At 37.8% G+C, this 21779-nt stretch overlaps 1 protein-coding gene and 1 long non-coding RNA gene across 8 annotated transcripts; one reads left to right on the forward strand and one right to left on the reverse strand.

Moving 5' to 3' along the window:
- The first annotated feature begins 230 nt into the window (after window positions 1–230).
- zgc:92664 (uncharacterized protein LOC436695 homolog) lies at window positions 231–8408 on the forward strand. Of its 7 annotated transcripts, none has more exons than XM_064328477.1 (6): window positions 231–853; window positions 1476–1570; window positions 2759–2860; window positions 3852–4072; window positions 5004–5108; window positions 7396–8408. In XM_064328477.1, exons 1-6 carry the CDS (start codon window positions 833–835, stop codon window positions 7458–7460), a joined length of 609 nt encoding a protein of 202 aa, XP_064184547.1. In that variant the 5' UTR covers window positions 231–832; the 3' UTR covers window positions 7461–8408. The 7 variants fall into 7 exon arrangements, with proteins under 7 accessions (XP_064184547.1, XP_064184545.1, XP_064184548.1 ...); XM_064328475.1 differs by having other exon boundaries at window positions 238–853; window positions 5001–5108; XM_064328478.1 differs by having other exon boundaries at window positions 241–853; window positions 3855–4072.
- Window positions 7778–21192, reverse strand: LOC135251236 (uncharacterized). The gene is made up of 4 exons (XR_010329103.1): window positions 21049–21192; window positions 14820–14911; window positions 12059–14703; window positions 7778–10772 (listed from the first exon to the last, which is right to left on the reverse strand). It is a non-coding gene; the product is annotated as an uncharacterized LOC135251236 (long non-coding RNA).
- Window positions 21193–21779: the final 587 nt, after the last annotated feature.

Raw genomic sequence — 21779 nt, forward strand, 5'->3', positions numbered from 1 at the left:
TTTGCAGTGTCGGTCTTTTCTTAAGTTACTATTGTAATTTTGTTTGCATTTTGGTTTAAGTTGTTGCGTTTATGTCGAAATCAATCAAATATATGCGGAAGTAGGCCATGAATTCATTCACTCAGATATTTGTTTACTCGACTCGGCCATACAATAAAGCGCTAATTCGGAATAAAACAGCCTACATAAATTGAATGACAGGGGCCCCGACCAATGGTAAATTTCACGTGGTAGGTTTTAGACCAATGAACAATTGCGAAATGTAGCGCGCACTCTCGGATTTCCGTTTTTCAGCAGTACCAGTAGTCGTAATTAGTCTGTTTCACAATCATTGAATATAACATTAGATGTGTGTTGTTTTCAAATCCATTATGCAAGTACAAACCGCGTGTCGTGTATACGCAGAGGACAGCCAGTTAAAGCAAACGGTAGTCAAATTTTAGACGAAGGCTAGCGCCTTTTAACTCTAGCAAACCAACTGGGTCGTGAAAGGCCTGAGCATGTTGTTACGCGAGAGAGAATGACTTAAATACATAGATAGCGCTGCAACTATGCCTTTGCAGTTGGTAGTTTAATACAAAATAGATTTCTAGCTAGCTGATTATTTAACGAAGCTTTTTAATAACGTTACCGTAATGCAGTGAACTTGCGTAGTTGGCTAAATAATGAGAAGCATTTAGGTAGCTAACGTTAATCATTTTGGTAGCTAAGTTTGCTAAATAGATATCTGCCATAGCGTGCTGGCTTATAAACAAAGACGGGCGGTCAGCAGCTGGCTAGTTAGTGCCGAATACCCAGTTTGGAAACACATCATAGCTAATTCCAGAGGAAAATGACATCAGCTTCTACCAAGGTAAGCGTATAGCACTGCTCTTCGCCTGTCCTATAACGGCAACACACCACGCAACTAAACAGTGGCAAATACACCGGGTGAATGAAATCCTTGCTTGGAATACTAAATGGCTACCAGACACATGCACTGTAACGGCAACATACCACGCAACTAAACAGTTGCAACTTCACTTTTCAGGTTCAAAATTGACTGCAAGAACATCTGGTGTAACTGCATGCTGCTAAAAATCACAGAAAATACTCCTGAAACTCCCCACGATTGTAGCCACCTTGAATTGGACAGTAGTCAGTGACTAGTGTCATCTAGTGCTTGTCATCCAGAGGTGATTCAGGTTCAGGAAATAAGAAATACTTCTTAGTATTTTGTCATCTGGATTTGCTAATTAGCGTAATTCTTCAGCCAGGAGGTAGAATTAATCAGTGAAATCAGCTGTCCATAGGTGACAGAAACAGGGCAGGAGATACACATTCTCACCCCTGTATTTTCCACCTCTGTTGTCCTCTGAATTTTTCTTCATTCATTTCACATGGCCATGATTAAAGGACTTTTTTCTACTGCATTATGAATCTACTGAAAGTACTGTTGTCTTGAGATTCTTCCTCTGTTTGAATGTCTGTCGCAGGTTGGGGAGATCTTCTCAGCTGCAGGTGCTGCCTTCACTAAACTTGGGGAGCTCACCATGCAGCTGCACCCGGTGGCAGACTCCAGTCCATCTGGGTGAGTGAATCATCATCACAGACACAGGTGCAGATTCATACAAGCACACCTTTCTAAAGCTTACATCCTTTCTTTTTGCTCTCTGGGCCATTGAATACAATTTGGGCTTATATTGCTGTTGGTCTGCATAGTTCAAATGTTGAGTTTGTGGGGCTTTCTCTTGAATTTGAATAAGAGCAGTCCAATGCTGGGAAGGTCAGTGGTGTGTCTTAAACTGCATTCTTTTGAAGAGCCAGAATACAGTTAAAAACTGCAGTCACAAGTCACAAAATACATGGAATACCCAGATGGTCAGCAGCTCTTGCTTTCCTTCCATCCTTTCTAATACTTAATTTCAGGAGGTTCCGGTTGGTGAAATTCCGTACCATAATATCACACTTGGTCACACGCCTTCATGAGTATTCCAGTATACACATAAAATGGTCTTGCCTTGAACAGTGGGGAGGCAGAACATTCAATATTAAGAATAAGGAGCTGGCTAGTTTGTAGAAACTGTACACATGAGAAACAGGGTATGTTACCCAAGGTGCAGCAGCACAAGCAATAATCTGTTACGCTGAAACATAGTTTCAATGTTGAACACTATAAGTGTTATGTAGTGTTATGTTATATAAGTAAATGGTAATGGACTGCATTTATATAGCGCTTTTATCCAAAGCGCTTTACAATTGATGCCTCGCATTCACCAGAGCAATTAGGGGTTAGGTGTCTTGCTCAGGGACACTTCGACATGCCCAGGGTGGGGGATTGAACCGGCAACCCTCCGACTGCCAGACAACCGCTCTTACCTCCTGAGCTGTGTCGCCCCTGGAGTAGGATTATTGCATAGACAAAGCCAGCATGGTATTTGTCTGCATAGTGCGCCTGCAAGTCACATTCTTCAAGTCAAGCATGTTCACAGAAGAGCAAAGTAATCTGTACCTTCCAGTATAGTTTTCTGGGTGGCCTTCATGAGGTAACTTTGTATCTTGTATCTGTTATATTTTTCATAGCCATGGGAAATAAGTTACTAATGAATAAAACACTTCAAATGTTTTCTCTTTGGAAAACTGACATGATCGGGCAATAGTCTCTTGGGTCAAGATACGGTACTTTGGGATTTACTTTACCCCGCACCCCGATGAGGGTTACAAATTTTGACCAGTGCAGCATCAAAGTGACGACCCCACCTCGCTTTGTCTCCTGCAGAGCCAAGTGGACGGACACTGAGATTGACATGCTGCGGTCAGCCGTCAGGCGCTTTGGTGACGACCTAAGCACTATCAGCTCTGTCATCAAGAAGCGCACTGTGTAAGAACACTATGTTTCTCAGTTTTTATTGTCTCTCTCTTCTTCCCTCAGTCTCTCATCTTTTGTTTCCTAACCTGGCTTTTCATTGTAAAGCCCCTCTCTTGCTGGCCTACTCTTGTTGAGAAGGGTCTGCTAAATGAAATTAGTTGAATTTCACTTTTTTGTCATTTTCATGAAATTGCCTACCCTATAGTTTAAGTGACATGACTGAAACTGCTGTGCATCGAGTATAATTGAAAAAACGGTCTTTGCTTCATTTTTGAATTCAAGAGAAATCAGGAAAGAGACTAACAGTGATATGAGCCCCAAAGCGATCCAATTTTCATGAAGCTGCATTGCAAACGCACTAATGCAGCTTCATAAATGCCCATTATTTCTCTGTAATTACAATAATGAATTTTAAATGCTGTTCTGGGTCAATAGCCAATCCACAGCAAATTAAGTGTTTGACCAACACCAGAATGCACTTTCAAGGGGTGTTGGCAATAAAGCCTTTTAATAAAGATTTGTCTTTAATAAACAATAAATATTTTCTTGACATTGCTAGCTTTCTAACATGAAATGAACAGTGTTAGTGAAAAATTATTTAAGAACAAATGTACTGCACTATGACACGTGATCAAAGTGAATAAACCTTCATTACATTTGTATCCCTCGTGAAAATCATCCTTTTGGTAATGACTTCATTATATGCTATGCTTGACTGTTTACCATATGTGAAACACATTCATGGCTTTGTAGATGTGACTATGCAACCTAAACCATTTGAAATAGGAACAGCAAGCAGTTTTTATTAATGCCAGTTGAGACACAGTCTTGACATATCTGCATGTGCAAGCATTACACATGTGGGCCAAAAGTGTGTCTTCTATGGGTCACATTTGGCCTATCACTTCAGTGCTAGAAATTCAATACTCTCTGATCCTAATCCCTCTAGCTTTCATTGGTCTGTACTCCTGTCAACCTTGGCGGTTCTCTCCCCCCTTCAAAGCAGAGCTCAGATCAAGACCACAGTGAAGAGGAAGCTGTATGAGGACAGTGGAGTACCCATCTCTGAATCTCCTAAGAAGCCCACCAAGAAGGCATCCATTGCCATTTCGTCTGCGCCCCCCCCTGCAATCATCACAGTGCCCACCGCTCAGGTTGTTGTCACGACAGGGCTTCAAGGCCCCTCTTCTGCTCCACAAGCCATCAAGAAACAGAAGACTGCAGGTGGCTATAGATTTGGGTTGGGGTTTTGGGGAGATTTGCTGTTTTATTTCATTTTGAGGTGTTGTGGTGGATGTGTCTTTGAAGAGAAATTATTTATAGAATAATAATTACAATGCAATTAGCAGTTTCAGGAGGCCAATGCACATCAAGCAGTCATCACAGTTTTAAATTTTCTGTCACGTTGATGCATGATTTTCAAGCAGGCACTTGAAAAGCATCTAAAAAAATTGCTTGTTAGAGCTTTGATGAAGGCTGTTGGGAATCTGCAGTTGTCTGGATTTAAACAAAAGTAATGGAATGCAGTGAAATGGCACAAATGGATAAACAGGAATGTTGTCAAATTTTAAATCAAAACTTGGAGACATGACATGTTTACATACTACAGAGGCAATTTGCAAGTTTTGAAATGTGAAAGGACGCATATTCCACATTTCTCAGATCTGTTTTTAACTTGCATACATGTCAAATGCTTCAGGAGTTGACGTTAAGTGCTAAATGTGTGATTGAATGACAATTTGTTATGTCACCATTACATTTCTTGTGTACTCTACTTGGAGGTACAAGAGGTCCAAATGTAAGACTACAAAATGGAACAACGTTTGGGTGCCTGTGTACCCGAAGCACTTAGCTTCGTAATCATTGAGGTAGTTAATGTATACATATCACTTGTTGTAGGAATTTTACTTGTGTCTGATTTGTATTATTTATATATAATATACTGCTAGATCTAAGGATGTTTTATTGAGGTTGCCTCATTATAAACCATAAGATTAATTGTAACCACAACAAATTGAAGCTACCCAAAAACATGAACAGATAACATGCATTTTTCTGCTTCTGTTGCATGTTGTTTTCCTAACGTGTCTTTTTGTTCAGCCTTCTGCGTGGCAGTGTATTTACATTGGGTGTCCCTGTGGCTGTGTTTCAGCAGATGTGACTTTGAGTGCACTCAATGACTCTGATGTGAATAGTGACTTGGTGGACATAGAAGGATTGGGTGATGGCACCACCACCAAAAAACTCAACTTTGATCAAGGTAAGAACTGACTCATGGAATTGCAAAAAGACAATTAAATGTTTGAATTGCTGTTTTGTGTTTTTGTGCATTGTACATTCAGTGGCCACTTCATTAGGCACACCTAACTTCTACTTCTCTTTTGTATTGAGATCTGAGGACTGTGCAAGCCATTGTAGTAAACCAAAATCATGGTCATGTTCATGGAACCAGCCTAAAATAATGCATGCTTTGTAAACTGGCATATTGTCCTGCTGGAAGTTTCCATTTGAAAAAGGGTAGACTGGCCATTAAGAGACATGCATGGCCAGCAACAGTGCTTAGATATGCTGCAGTATTCAAATGATGCTCAGTTGTTATCAAGGGGTCTAATGTGTTCCAAGAAAACATTCCCCACACAATTACATCACCACCATCAGCCTGCACCGTAGGCACAAGGCAGGTTGGGTCCATGGATTCATATCATTTAAGCCTAATTCTGACCTGATCTGCTTGTTGCAGCAGAAATCAGGATTCAGCAGACCAGGCAATGTTTTTCCAATCTTCAGTCGTCCAGTTTTTGTGATCACATGCCCAGTGTAGCCTCATCTTCGGCTGTGACTGGGCCCTGTTGTGGGTTTCCACTGCTGTAGCCTGTCTTCTTCCAGGTTTAACACGTTGTGTATTTAAAGATGCCCTTCTGCACACCACTATTTTACTTATTTGAGCATTTGTGGCCTTTCTGTTAGTTTGAACAAGTCTGCTGATTCTCCTCTGATCTCTCTAATTAACAAGGTGTTGTCACCCACAGAACTGCCGCTCACTGAATCTTATTGTCTATCACACTATTCTCTGTTACTCTAGAGACTGTAGTGTGTGAAAATCCCAGGAAGGCAGCTTTTTCTGAGATGCTGGAACCACTCTGGCATCAATAATTACATCACGGCCAAACTCCCTTAGATCATTCTTCTTGCCCATTTCTAATGTTTGGTCGAGAAAACAACTAAACCTCTTTGCCAAATCAGCATGTTTTATGTATTGAGTTGCTGCCACGTGATTTGCTGTTAGGAAAAGCAGGCTATTTGCATTAATGTGCAGGTGTACCACATCAAGTGGCCACTGAATGTGTGTTTATATATTAGGGGTCCAGGAAGATGCCACTTTGTATTTGTATCTATATTTGTTCATCAAACAAAATTGTTTGTATTTGTATTCGGATTAAAACTGGAAGTGGATGTGGCATAAATGGGCGGAGTTTAACTCGGAAGCTGTATTTTAAAAAAGCCAAAAATACCTGATGTCTACACTGATTATAATCACTGGCATGGCTATTGTTCAGATATTAAAGTATTAAAGTCATGGTTTTACAATCACATAAATAATAATCCAGCTTAACAACAGGTAATTTGCTTTTTAAAAGCTGTATTTAACAAACAATGACCTATATGTTATATATCCATAACAGGCTCTTATAACACTGAGGAAAACAAAGTCAAATCAAGTTTCAAACAGACAAAAAAGTTACTCATTCTTACTCTGAACTGCATGAACCCCACCACCACCTCTACTTAAGAGACACTTTAATTATAAACTGAAAAAATGCTTATATAAATCAAAACATAGTTCCTCATCTTCATTATGAACTACTGTATGCGGTGAATGTCTAATGATATATAAAAAAATTACAGAATGCAAGGCTAACATGTTTTGATGTTTTTGTTTGTTAATACTTGTTCTCCCCTCTTTGTTGAAGCCCCACGTTACCTGTATATTTGATTTGAATTAGTTTGGATAAATTTAATAAAAAATGGAAAAGTTTCCCTGGGTGGAATACATCTTCAGCTGTTATGCTATTACTCAAATTTCCCCAAGTTGTATTTTGCAAAGACAAGCTCGTGCACATGAGCTGGCAACGGTGTCAGACGTATCCAGCATTACAGCATTGATTTCTGCACCAGTAACAGCCTAATTTTATAAAGAGTATAAAATCATATATTGCAAACTATTTTCTTGAAATAAAGGACAAATCAATCAGTTTCAGTTGCAAAACCTGCTATGGACCTCTTTTTAGATGAGTCTGAAATAAAAAGCAGAAAGAAATGGTATGTTTGCCTTTCTAAATTATGCCGTTTTTGTTGTATGATCATCCTGTTTATACCACCATAACATGCGAAGTAATTTAGACTAAACAGAATTAACTCACATATTTTGTATAAAATCTAATTACTTAAATTTATGCACATTTTTTACCATGGCTGAACATATACTTCTGTTAATCTACAATTTGTTTTGATGGGTGAATGTGATTATACTGTGTTTCTTTGCATAGAGAGCCTCAGTTTGGACTCCAGTCTGATCATGAACTCCAGTGACCTGCCTCTCCTGTCCCGCTGACCACCTCCACCACACCCCCTGGAGATGATGCCCAATAGGGAAGCCGACAGTGGCACACTGATACCAATGAACAGTGCAGTTCCAGTTACAGGACCTACTTTTCCATGTCCAATAGACATTCAGTGGTGAATTGTGTAGATTTTTTTGTATAGAGAAATTTTCCTAATATTAAAATCAGGAAGTACAATTTTGTTTTGGTTGAAGGTGTTTGCAGGTGTATGTATTGACGGTATAGCCAATATTACAAAATGACATTTTTTGTTCCAGACATTACGCAGTCTACAGTCATGGCTGAATTGAGGGGGGTTAGAGGTGACTTGTTTGGTGGACTGACTGATAGTAACAGGACAGAAAATTTATGCTGTAGCTCCACAATTTAGGCAATTAATGGAGATTATCCAAGCAATATTCCACTCACAAACATTTTTCCCCTTACCATTGTGCAACGTGGATTCAGATCAGTTGTATCCTCTCATTGTCTTTTTTTTATTTACCCTGTTTGGTGTCGTTCGGTATGTGCATGTATGCGTGTACACACACACACACACACAAACACACCTACATACAGATGGCAACACATTACATATGCATACTGATTCATTTACATATGTATGAGGCAGCTTCTTTTTAGTTGGAAAATAAATGTTTAGCATGTATAGGGGTCACATCTATCATTCATTTGTCAACTGATGACCTGGAATACAAATGGGTAGAATTACAAACTAGTTTTGTGCATACAAACAAAAGGGATGGTTGTGTGTATGTATTTAAAGTAAACATCCCAATGCACTATACTAATGACAGACTCAGCACCAGTCAATAGGTACATTTTTTGTAAATCGTTCGCTCAAATTCTGTCATTTTGAAAACATTCCAAAACTATAATGCTGTACATGTTTTATAAAGGGGCTTTCTTCCAGAGTAATAAAAACTGCAATGAGTTCATGAGCCTCAGAACCAATGAAAGCCTTTGTGCTCTTGCTATGTAGGTACCACCCAATTACTCTCTTCATGTAGGTACAGAACAGTATAGGTACAGAACAGTATTATCATACTTAGTTTATATTCAAAACTGAAGTTCTGTTTTCCTTCAATGCCAGTACTTTTGAACTAATTCTGAGATTTATGCATATTAAATAATGAATTTTTCCATTTAAATGTAATCTGGATTTTAGCAAAACATTGTAAAATTTTATAGAACAAACACTACATTTTACAAGTAACTGCTTTTTTTTTGAAGTGTTGGTTAGTGTTTTGTGAACTTTTTCAAACTTGCAATCCCCATTCGTATTCACAGAATTGCCACTACTACAATGTTCTCAGTCAGTTTTGTAAGAACTGACAAGCACTTGCTGTACACTGAAAAGCCAGTCAATACTTGATATAACTGAAATCTCGCTGCTGTCTTTGGGTTGGAAGAGTACAGTGCATGCACAGTTGGTGCAAGCATGGTTCAGACACCCAGTTCACTAGAGTCCCTGCCAAAGGAGACCCTTGTTCCCTGGCTGATGTAGCACGCTATGAATTTGATGGAGGATGTTATTTTTTCATCAGGGAAATTTGGGAGTCGTTTTTGTATGTTTTAGTTTAAACATTTAAACATTCATTCATGCATTAGTTGTTTAAACAATTTTTTTTACTGGTTTAATTTTATTTATATTAAATGTGTTCACCATAGATTTGACTTTACTGCCATTTAGCAGTCTCTTATCCAGAATGAATTTCAATGTGAACATTAGCGCGAAGGGATTGAAGTGCAGAAATTCCTCAGAGGGGGGAAGTGTATTCCCGGAAGAGACTCTTCTGGCAATTTTAAGAAGTGCAGACTTGAATGACAATTTGACAGCCACCCTATTAAATATGTTGCACAAACAAAACTTCTGCAAATGAGCATGAAATATCAAACTTAAGTTGCATAACAAGAAGAAAATTCCAGCAAATGAACATTAAACTACAAAAAATGAGCAACAGTTCATTAGTTTTACCTGTGTAAGAACCACAGGTAAAACTAATAAAAAGAGGACAATGTATGCAAAAAGGCAAAACATTCAAATTTCGTGTTCCACCTCATCCAGAATGTGCTCTGTTAGATTGAGATCTGGGGACAGTACTGGCTATTGGAGTAAACAGAAGTCACTGACATGTTTGTGGATCCAGCTTGAGATGATGTACACTTTTTAAACATGGCTTATTATCCTGCAAGAAGTATCCATTTGGAAAAGGGTACATTGCAGCCATAAAGGGATGCACAATGTTCAGCAACGATGCTTAGTTATGTGCCATTCAAATTAATATTAAGGGGCCTATTGTGTGCCAAGGAGACATTCCCCACACCAATACACCACCATCACCAGCCTGCACCACTGACCCAAGGCAGGATGGATCCATGGATTCATGATATTTATGTCAAATTCTGACCCTGCCATCTGCATGTTGCAGCAGAAATCAAGATTCATCAGACCAGGTGATGCTTTTCCATTCTTCAGTCATCCGGTTTCGGTGATCGTTTGCCCACTGTGGCCTTGTCTTCCTGTTTTCAGCTAAAAGGAGAGGAATCTGGTGATGTCATCGGCTGCTGTAGCCCATAAGATTTGCCATACAGTGCGCTCAGAGATGCCCTGCAGCACACCACTGTAGTAAAAAAGCAGTTATTTTGGCATTTTTGGCCTTTTTGCTAGTTTGAAGTCTGGCCATTTTCTGACCTCTCTCATTAACAAGGTGCTTTTTTTCCCGCAGAACTTCCGCTCACTGGTTGTTTTTGTTTATTGCACCGTTCACTGTAAACTGTAGAGATTGTAGTGCGTAAAAATCCCAGGAGGGCAGTTGTTTCTGAAATGGTAGAACCACCACATCTGACAGACAATACAACAGTCAATGTTGCTTAGCTCATGCATCTTGCCCATTATTTTTGGTCGAACAAAAAACTGAACCTATTCACAATGTCTGCACACTTGAGTTGCAGCCTCGATTTGCTGCTTGGAGGAGCAAGCTATTTGCGTTAATAAGCATGTGTACCTAATAAAGTGACCTCTGTGTATGTGTATATATATATATATATATACATACACACACTTACAATACATAGCCAAAATTATGTGGACACCTTACATCCAACATCTCATCCAAAATTATGGCCATTAATATTGAGTTGGTCCACCCTTTTCCGCTATAACAAGATGTTGGAGCATTGCTGCAGGGATTTGCGTCCATTCAGCATGCAGTGGGCTTTCCAGTTGATCCCAAAGGTGTTGGATGAGGCTGAAGTCCAGGCTTTCGCTGTGTGCCCTGGGACATTGTCATGCTGAAACAAAACTGTTGATGAAGCACAGAATCATCTAGAATGCCATTATATGCTGTAGCATTAAGATTTGCCTTAACTGGAACCAAGGGGCCTTGTCCATACCACGAAAAACAGCCCCAGACTAAGGGGTGTCCAGATACTTTTGGTCATATTGTGTGTATATATACATGTAGTGGTCCTGAGGCTCTTAAAGTCAACTGAATCATGAATGAAGATTTATTTGGCCAAAAACCTGTTAAGAACCCCAAAGGGCATAGTGGATTGTCCACTCTACGAAGGACGATACACCTACAGGTAATTTTGACACTTTTTTTGGGGGGGGGGGGGGGGGATACATTTTTTCTGAACAGTTGTTCTAGTATAGAAAATGATTTATATATTTTTTAATACTATAATGCTCATTAAATGTATTTTCTCATCTTAGATGGAGGTAAAATTATTACTGAAAGGCACCGTAGAATGTCTCTAATAAATGGACTTTGCTGATGTGCCATGGATATTACCCTCTAGTGCAGCCATTTACTTTGCTTATCAAATATCAGGAATCTGTATCTTTGGGGAAATGTCTTTAAAATATTTGTGTCATACCATGATTTAGCCAGAGTCCACAAAAAGATCAAACTAATTCTGGTACATTCCATTTTCTAGCTATGACCATAAACTACATTTATTCAAAATAGTCAAGTGTTTCAGTAACTCCCTGTGTACTGGAAATAATTTTCAGTCGATAAAACCCCTCCGTACAAAGATTTGCCACAAATCACATTTGTAGTACTCAACATGTTGGATAACATTTATTGAAATAAGTCAATAACTATATGTTTGGAAATAAAGCCTGTGAGGAACATTTTTTCATTACATTAATGTGAGGTAAGACATTACTTTAAAAACAGCAATATCCTCCCACATTTCCCTGTTAGCCTAAATAGGAATGATAAAGTATGAAAAAAGCCCTCAACAGGTTCAGGACGATTTCAACCAAATAATTTATTTGCTGACCCCCCAAATCATTCAGTAGGATGAATTCCAAAATATATAATTAATATGTACTTAAACTGTATAGTTAACAACTCACAAAATGGCTTCTAGTAGCACTTCAGAAGGATTGGTTCACTGCCATTGATAAGTCAGTCCAGAGATTTAAAATATTAAACAGGAAATAAACAGTGCCCTGATTTTCTTACTAAAGGGATGAGACACTGTTGTTTTTGTAGCACTTCAGCGGTTTATTTGAGTATCTTTCCCACTGGGCATGAGTCTCATTAATTTAGAAAATGCCAGAATTTAATTAGCCTACCTTGAAATCAGTTGCAGACATGCTGTCTTGGCTTGCGGTCAATAGGTCACAGTAAAATGAGGGAAAATACATTGCAGAGTATTATTATTATTATTATTGTTATTTTCAAACCAAACCACAGCATATTCTGTCGATTGAACTAGACTTAATTTGCTCAGCTGCTGATCAAGCATGGTAAAAAAAGAAAGAAAATGGTGGACAGTCCATTCATAGGGCAACACAGTGTATGTGTTGCTTCAATCCTGAGTTTACTTAGTTCCTAGACAAGAGCCCCAAGATATGTAGCTCACAAAGGTCTTGTCAGGTGGATTTCAATCCTGCAGGTGTGACCCTCATTTGAACCATTTTTTCATAGCTGTGGTAGTTTCACTTCATTACAGTAATCTGTAAACTTTCCAGTGAAAGGAAAATATACAGAGCAGTACTTGGGAATCTGACTCAGCCGACTGCAGTTCATTGTTTGAACATTGTTACAAAAATCCATTACAACATCCATAACAACTTCCAGTTTTACCTAAATATTTGACGTTTACTTTTATGGAGGACATGCATTCATTGTAGGTTCACAACCCACAAACCATAATGAGCCATAATAAAGCCATTTCTGTTACTATAGGCATCTACACATTTCCGTTTATACAACAAATAAAAAAGAACAAATACACCTGAAAACTAATGTTTCAGAATGAGCTTTTATCCTCCAAACCAAGCACTGATGGATTTGGATCCAGGATGCTAGACATAGATCAGGGCACGATCTATGTATAACAATTAAGTTGTACTAGTTCAGAATTTATCCATTTTAAATGAGAACTTTCAAGAAACACGAACTATGCATCTATGAGTAGATACAGGAATTTCAACCCATTCAGAAACTAAAGTAATAAAAAGTTTTTATAATACTAATAAAAGCCCTCATTAGATAGTTGTAAGCCAAATACACTACTATTCTCCCTCTCTCACACACATACCTGCACTGCAAATTTGAACTTTTTTAATTTGATTTTTTGTATTGTATCAGTGCTGCGACTAATTTACAAATGTATTCATGCATATTTAAATATTTGTTTCTGTGTAATCATGCATTTAAAATCCCCTATGGTTAATCTCAACATTAAATGGTTCTGTTTGCACACACTTCCATAGCCTACATCAGAAATATACACAAGGATTCTACGAGGGGTGCACACAACAGTGTGATATTTGGGGACAAAATGCAAACCTGGAATACATGGGAAAATGTATAATGGAATTTAATTGCTTCATCAAATAAAAACAGTAAAAGCATTTGCAAATCTATTCTACATATACATTGGCATCGGAAAATTAATGAAGGATGATATGTTCCTCTGTGGTACAATGTTACATAGTATTGCACAAACTAACTGAACAATTCTGTTACTTTGGCAGACATGTCTTTCAGCAATGAATGTGTGGGCCTTACTGGAGCAGCACAAGCCATACTGGCAGCCCAGAAAGGGGGCAGCTACCAATATTGATGTGCTGCTTCGGCCAGGCACACAGTCGAACAAGTTGCTGCTATGGAGACAGAGCCTGAGACTAATGTTGTACTCTTCTGGGCAAACCATGGGTTTTGCTTTCCATTTGTCCAAAACACATAAACCCAGAGGCAGACAAGGGTCAAAGTTAATTGAATTTGATCATTTTCTAAAAGTTAGGCATTAGTTATTCTCCCAAGGTAGTCAGGCAATGATTACAAATAAAACAGCACTCCAATACTGAAGTGCTGTAACCACATTTTAATTCTCTGAACATTTGTAATAATCAGTACTCACATTTTTTTAAAGTATTATTTGATTTTGATTGGTAAATACTCTATTTAATTTAGTCAAATCAAACATTTGTTTGAATCCTTACTACTGTGTAAAAATAAGAAAAATAAGAAACTGGACAAAATGAAGGCAGCTTTTTTCTATTTATCTTGTCCAAGAAACAACCTCCCTGTCCTAATTTTCATTTAGCCCAACAATATGAGTTAGTATTCCATCAGATGCCCTACTGGAGAGCAGTGAGCCTGCTGCAGGAAGAGCAGGCCAGGACAGCCGAAGGTGCTGCACGCCAAGGGTCAGTTGTGTGGGATTCCCAGGGTCCCCACTAACAGTACAAAATGGTTTGGAAGTATCCATGGAGCCTGCAAACCATGATGTGCTGCTTGAGGGTGCTCCAGAGCCAAGGACGGAGAATGGCGGTGAGTACAGAAAGGATGGAATGTGGGATGGAAGATGGAACCTGATGGTGAGTAGCATGATGACCAACGCTGGATCAAGAGAAGACTCTTCACGGATTTATCAGTTGATCATACAAGTTGTTCAAATTATTTCAGCCAGTTAAATAGGAATAATTATCAGTCAGTAACTGACTTTCCAGGTAATGAGTATGATGTAGATGCAGTTCACATCACAAGAGTCCTGTATATTCAACATTATATTTGGGTTACTGGGCCCCTCATACTTTTCCCCCCAAACTTGGACACACGCATACAAACCTTTGTGACTGTGAGTCCTTAAATTTCTGAACAGATCTTTATATACTGACCAGATGCTTGTTTTAAAAGACAGTGCAGAATAGAGGTGGCTAGAGGACTTGTTGGTGAGCCCACTCACCTCTGGGAGCTGTTCATTCCACTTTATGAAAAAACACAGAACAAAGAAACAAAGAAAAAACAAAAACTTAGTTTGCTTTAATATACTGTTAATATTAGGGCTCTTAAGAGATACTTCCTGTCAAAACAGTGATGTACCTTAAAGCTTAATAAGTGACTCCACATGATCCTACCACAAAATGGAGGGTGGGGAAACAGACAAAATGGAGGGTGTGACATACAAGCTCAGACTAAAAAGAAGCAGAAGAAAAGGTTAAGCAGCAGTGCAAAAAATCATTTTTTAAAAACACACACAAGTTGCTAGTATATAGGATACACAGATGTTAAGAGCTACCACAAACATTACACATACTTAAAAATAGCACCAAAAAAATTATTCCCCATTTTACACTTACATTATTTACAATGGGGTTTCAGAACACTAATTAGATAAACAAAAGGAGGACAGCATTTAGCTATACAACCAAGTATCTGTCCAGCTCCTGTCCATCTATCCAAGAACAAATGATAAAAAAGCATTGATGGCAATGCTTCGTAAACGGTAATGCTTTGTAAAGTAAACACCCATCAGTATGATATACTCGAAACAGCAATAAGGAAATTTGTGTGGTTTTTATTGGTCCAGATGTTGTTAAAAGAAAATATTTTTCACGTGATATATATATATATATATTTATTTATATTTAAAATTTGTATGCGAACTGTGAACACTGTCTCATGCTTGCTAGGAGAAAATAATATTTATTTGAAGGATAAAGTTGACAAATATTTGATTTTAAAAAATCCCAATCAAGGTGTATGTTGGGGGCAACATCATCATCATCATCATTATTATTATTATTATTATTATTATTATTAACATAACTATATTAACACACAATGACTGAAGTACCTGAAAAAATCTGAGGAATAGGTCCTCAGAATGCATTTCATGTTTCACGTCACTATGTGACACAGAAAAAACAAGACAGGGACAGAGAAAAAATGTCATGCACTACAACACACAATCAACTGATGTAAAATTAAACTACATTGATTAATAACACACTTTACACCCCTGACTTTGATCCTGACCACCATAGTTGGAGGCACTGAAAGAAGAAAGAAATTGAGAAGACATGGAAAAGCAGAAAGAGAGGCCTATGCTGGAGTGGCAGCAAGGACTCATCAGCAGTTAAAGCAAAATGGGCATGGGCTTCAAATACTGCTAGGCCCGAATATTATCACACTGGCACACACAAATGTACACATCCTATGCATTACCAACCAATACATTCAATCTTCCTGAGACATCCTGACACACAGAAGCCACTGAGCATTTCTATAAATTAAATGTCTATTAAAACATGCTCCCCAAAAAGCTAATAAAATCACAGGATGTATGAAATTTAATTTACTATATAGACATTTAAATTATCAAATCATATAATGACCTGCATTAAATAAATAGGCCATTCTAAAACAATCATTGCTCTGAAGATTAAAAAGAAATAAAATGTATTGCCTTAGAGCAAGAATTTTTAAACACACCACGCCCAAGGTGGTGTGCTAAAATTCATAAATAATATTTCATAACACAAAGGCATGCACACACACCTACCCACCCACCCACATTGGTGAGAATTACATTAAAATTATCATAAAAAATAATTACATTTTTAAAAGTATATTTCTTCACCCTTTTCTTCTAAAAACAAGAACTAGTACACAATACCAGCAGTCTACTATTCAACTATCGTAAAAGACCAGTACGACCAGAATATAAGCATTTAACTAGCCCAATTAAAAAATATATATATTAACAAAAAGCACAATTATATAATTAAAATATAACTGAATAGAACTATGCATGAACAATATATGTAACAAGTAAAATGGATCCATTAACACAAATACACTCACTCAGTGTTCTTGTTAAGGATAGTGGCATTAGAAAGAGGATCATTATTAGGTTATGCAAATGTAGATGTTTAAGCAGATACTTTTTTCCAAGAGTATAGTGATCACGTCAGCACTATTGCAGGCGGTGTGTGCTTCAACTACCAGCCGTGAGAGAGAGAGAAAGACAGAGAGAGAGCGAGAGAGAGAGGGAGGGAGGGAGAGAGAGAGAGAGAGAGAGAGAGAGAGGGAGGGAGGGAGGGAGGGAGAGCAGAGAAAAGCAAGACGCACTTAAAAAAAAAAAAATCTCACAGGCTGGCCTTGCCTTGCCCAACTACTTCGATCCACAACCGTTTCTGAGGTTGTTAAACTTTGAAATAGAAATGAAAAAGGGAGACAACAGGGGAAAAAGAGCTGCACTTACCTTTCATCTTTTGGTCCACAGTATCACCAATAAAAAATCAAGAAATAAAAACAAAGAAAGCACAGAGGCTGATTACTCCCAATGTACATCCAAAAGAATCAAACCACCCTCTAATGATTCCAGTCAGAAAAAGATCACTGAATTAAGTTTGATATGTTGTAGTTGTTTTCCATTAAAAAAAAACACAACCTAAACACTGCCAACTCATGTCTCCATTTCAAACAAACAACAGGCTTTAAATGATTCATTCCACCATTTCTTCACTCTAACTGCTAAGACTTGTGCCTACGATAATTTTCAAATCAGTATGTAAAAAATAAGTATGCGACTGAAAACACAAATTTTAAATTCTAAGACAATCAACAACATAAAAATGGAAAAAATTCTATTTAAAACTAAAAACAATGGGACTTCCCAGTCAAATTTCAAGAGAAGAGACACCCGTCCGTCTAATCTAGGGGTTTCCTTTTCTGATGCTGGGGTGGAGGCAGGGAAGTTGGAGGTTCAGAGCCCTAAAATGTATCTATAAACTTTCACCCTTCCTCCTATCTGCACCCCTAAGCTCCAATTCCCTCCCTATTCACCTCCAAAAAGCAGGAGTCCAGTGCTGTGTGCAGCCTCTGCTTTGCTGTAGCTAGTGAAGCTGCCTAAGGAACTTGGTAGGCATAAAAAGCTGGGGTTGTAGCCTTTTTCCCGGGGCATCACTTTCTACAATAAAAATTAAGCTTTTCGCTGGGCTTGAAAAATATGAAAAAAAATTGGGGAGTCCCCTTGGGGTCGCTTTAGAAGGGTGTGAAGTTTGGGGCTTGGCGTTGCTACCATTTTGGGGCAAAAAATTAATTTGTATGGCTTCATGCCTCGACTGCGCCAGTGCTAGCAGCCTTCGCTCGCTTTCTGTCTTGTACGCTTGCCAAGGCATTCATACAGGCAACAGAGAGAGAGGGAGGGAAAGAGCAAGAGGGGGGGAACAAAGAGGGAACAAGTTAGACTGTGGTAAGAAACAAGAAAGGGAAATGAGATATGGAATGTGTTGTGTATTTTAGTATTACAACAAGGCAAGCTTTTTACTGCACTACACTAGCTAACATGCACACAGGCACTATCCAGAAATAGAGGTTTTGACTGTCTCATTTTGGCCTCATCAAACTGATGGGGCAAGAAAATCAAATTACACAGCAAAGACCATTTAAGGATATGAAAATAGGCTATTATAAATTTTTGTTTTAAAACCTAATTTTGATTAATTTGTCATAAATAAGTAGGCTCGATTCGCAAACCCTCTTCTCTGATATGCCCAGTGTCTATAGTTAGGCCAAGCACACCAAACAGAATATGCTGACTTGGTGCTAAAGATTTTACTGAAAAAGGAGGCATCACCCATCCACATGCACACACACAGATGTTAGGGAATTCTGTGAGTGAAAGGAAATGATAAGGGGGAAAAACCTCAAGCTGACAATAAAAATTCTGTGCAAGCCACTTATTTACATGCCTGAATTGTGTTGCTGCAATGCTAGGTTTAACTGAGCAATTTGAATAGACTATGGTAACAGTTATAAAAATGACAAATCACCAAATTTTAGCAAGAAAAATAAATAAATAAATAACTGCCCTACATTATTACACCACAAATGCAGCAAGATAAATTAAAATTGCTAAAATAATAATAATAATTTCCTTATTCTCTGGACAGAAGCAAACTCATTTTTCTTGCATTATTCTTACTAATTCATGTTAAAAATCAGAACCATCAGGTGCACACATTATACTATTGATACACATAACATCCAACTAGTTCAATTATTTAGTTTCAATTTTATTAAATCTTTTATTAAAGCACAATTCTTAAAACAGGCTACACTCAAACTGACATAATTGCCAGTTATAAAGAATGCATCACGCCAGGAAAATGAATAACCAGTTCTTTGTTTCATTCCTTTTACATTCAATTGATACACATCCCCTGAAATTCTGAGCTGGGATACAAGAAAGGGGCATGTCACATAGTTATACTTACACAGAGACATGTGGAACCTCAAATCATTAGCTATTCATTTAAATTGCCTATTGGATGTAACAATATTAATAAATAAGATGCAAAAGAGGACAAGTAATTATAATGAACAATAAAATACAAACAATAATGTTGGCAGGATACTGCAGTGCAGTTGAGCAAAATATACAATTTTAAGAAAGCTTGACAGGAATAAAGTTCACCCACATTAAACTATACTTTCAGGGCGTTTGTAGTTTTTGTCGTTAATAAGGGAATACCATGAACTATATTCTTGCTAAACCCTTGCCATGGAGAGCATACCCTTGTCATAGGATATTTTGAATGATGCCATACTCATACACCTGTGAAAAAACTACTTCAAAAGTTCATAATCATATTAAAACGTTATTATTCTTGGTAAACACTAACTAAAATTCAGAAGTAGTAAAAAAATTTAATGGCGTGGACATTGAGCAGATTGCAAAACCCAAGCAGACATGTGATACCAATAATTAGAGTTGTAATGAAACGCTTGCGCAAAAAATGATCGATTCACCCCTTTTCCTCATTCAATCGCAAGACTAAAGGCAATAGCATCGCTTGGAATTCTTTATGGAGAAATAAAATATTCGCAGCAGTTTCAAATATGCAATTTGACCTAGGTTCTTCCTAATTATTTTATTTCGAAGATTTGTCGCTACCAATTACTACAAATAAATATATAGTATAAATTATTTTATTTTTATGACAACCGATTTCAATACAAATTCGGTGATTTTAGTTAACACTGACCGTATAAAGTTACTCAAGATAAACAATGAGTGATACCAATCTTACTTCATCAACCACGTCTTCAGGGAACAATCTTTCTCAGACATTTTCAACTTCTTTTTGTGATGGTAGCCAGCTAGGCTATTCATGTTTTTCAAAGACTGCGCCAGGCAAATTTAAGGCAACATTGTGTGAAGCCACTGGATTCAGACTAGCTATATTAATTATATTATATTACGCGATGTAATATGTTAACTATCAGCCCATAGCTCAGATACTGTCTTCCTCAGCTAACTAGCTCGTACAATAGTCTTAAATTTTCAAATCCAGCAATATGAAGTATTATAAACTAGAAGGATTATTTAGGTAGCTCGACATATTGCATTTTGTTTGTTTGTTTGACTTTTTAAAATTACAATTGTTGTTACTTAAGGTGTTCAAGTGACGTTAAATGTTTTCTAGAATCGCCGTCATATCTAGTTAGCTAGCTACAAAGTATCTTTTATTTGGAAATAACGTTACTTTGTTGGTTACGCGAAACGTACATTTGCGCTGGGTTTATTTGCAAGTGTTGAGTGGGCTGGGTCATACCCTACTAACATTGTCACAGTTTTGCTTTTTGTGCATGTCAAGGTGATCAATGCTGTTCGCTGGCTGGCCTGACAAATCACCAGAAAATGCTGCGCAACTAGCTAACATTACATAATGAGACTGTTTTAAGTTACTCACAAGCCGACCAACGTTGGCTAGCTAACGTTGGTCCAGCTAGCTATATTATGCACTTAGCCTGCAAGCAACCACCACCATTTCATTCGTGTTATGGCAGAGGGGTGGAGTGCTTCATTTTGAGGGGTTACAGAGCACACGGGGAGGGGTTCACAGTGTAGACGTGTGATAAGTGTGACAGACACAGTCAACATTAACAATAAATGTTGGCAAAACAGAACTTGGTTACGACAGCTATATTCTAAACTCGCACGAAGTAGCAAAACTGTCTAAGAAAAACTGTCTGGTAAATTATATTACAGTAGCAAGCCAAAACACACCAAACGAAGAAGTTGGGTAGCATTACCAACGTACCGTTTGTAGGCTAACGTTAGCTACAAAGCCCTATTCTGAGATTTCAAACATGACAGCAATTAGCGCATACGACCATTTAACGACCTGTTAACACACACTAAATAAAGCTTTAGCTTCCTGCCCATGGCTAACTGAATATAAATTATTGCCATCTATTCAGAATAGGTGTCAACAGCCAGTAAGCAACCAAGGTAAATAAAAATATGAAAAAGTCTTACCTTTGTTTTAAAAGCCCATATTTGCTAACCACGTAAAAAAATTATGAACATGATGCCAAAACTTTACGTCCGAAAGCACTCAAACAAATATGAACATATTTTGTGTTTTTCAATCTAGCTATCATTCTCTCTGACACCAGTTTGAAAATGGCGCCAATGTCTGGCCACATCTCCACTACTAGACCGGTGACACGGCAGTAGGAAAAAAAAATTAAATAAAATTTTGAACAGTTGAATTATATTTTTTTACTGACTGTCTGATGTGTGTTTTAAACAGCTTCAATTATAGTGGTCTTTACTTTATCATAAAATTGCTTCAATAATTTTAATTTATTTTTTGATTAATTAAAATGACCGTTTATACCCGCCGCGGTGCAGGACGGGATGTAACTGCAGTTTTCTTTTGAATATCTCCGGACCCAACCGGGAACGCTTGTTGACTGATTTTTATCCCTCTGGCGCCCGAAAACGTTACTGCATAGCCCAGAATTTGTGTTGGTCGACGCGTAACTGGAATGGGTCATTAAAGATGTCCAATTTAGCTAAAGTCAGTGTGATGCAAATTTGTGTTACTTAAAATGTTTTTTTTTACTACCGAAGACAGGGTTAAGCTTATTTTTCCGTAGTGATAGATCATTTCGCTGAAACACAGGCAAATAAAGCTGTAGATTTTGTTCATTTCAGATTAGGTTGAAAAACATAGCCATTTTTGTGTTACATAGGCTACAATT

Source organism: Anguilla rostrata, chromosome 3, assembly GCF_018555375.3.
Source record: "Anguilla rostrata isolate EN2019 chromosome 3, ASM1855537v3, whole genome shotgun sequence".
Lineage (NCBI taxonomy): Eukaryota > Metazoa > Chordata > Actinopteri > Anguilliformes > Anguillidae > Anguilla > Anguilla rostrata.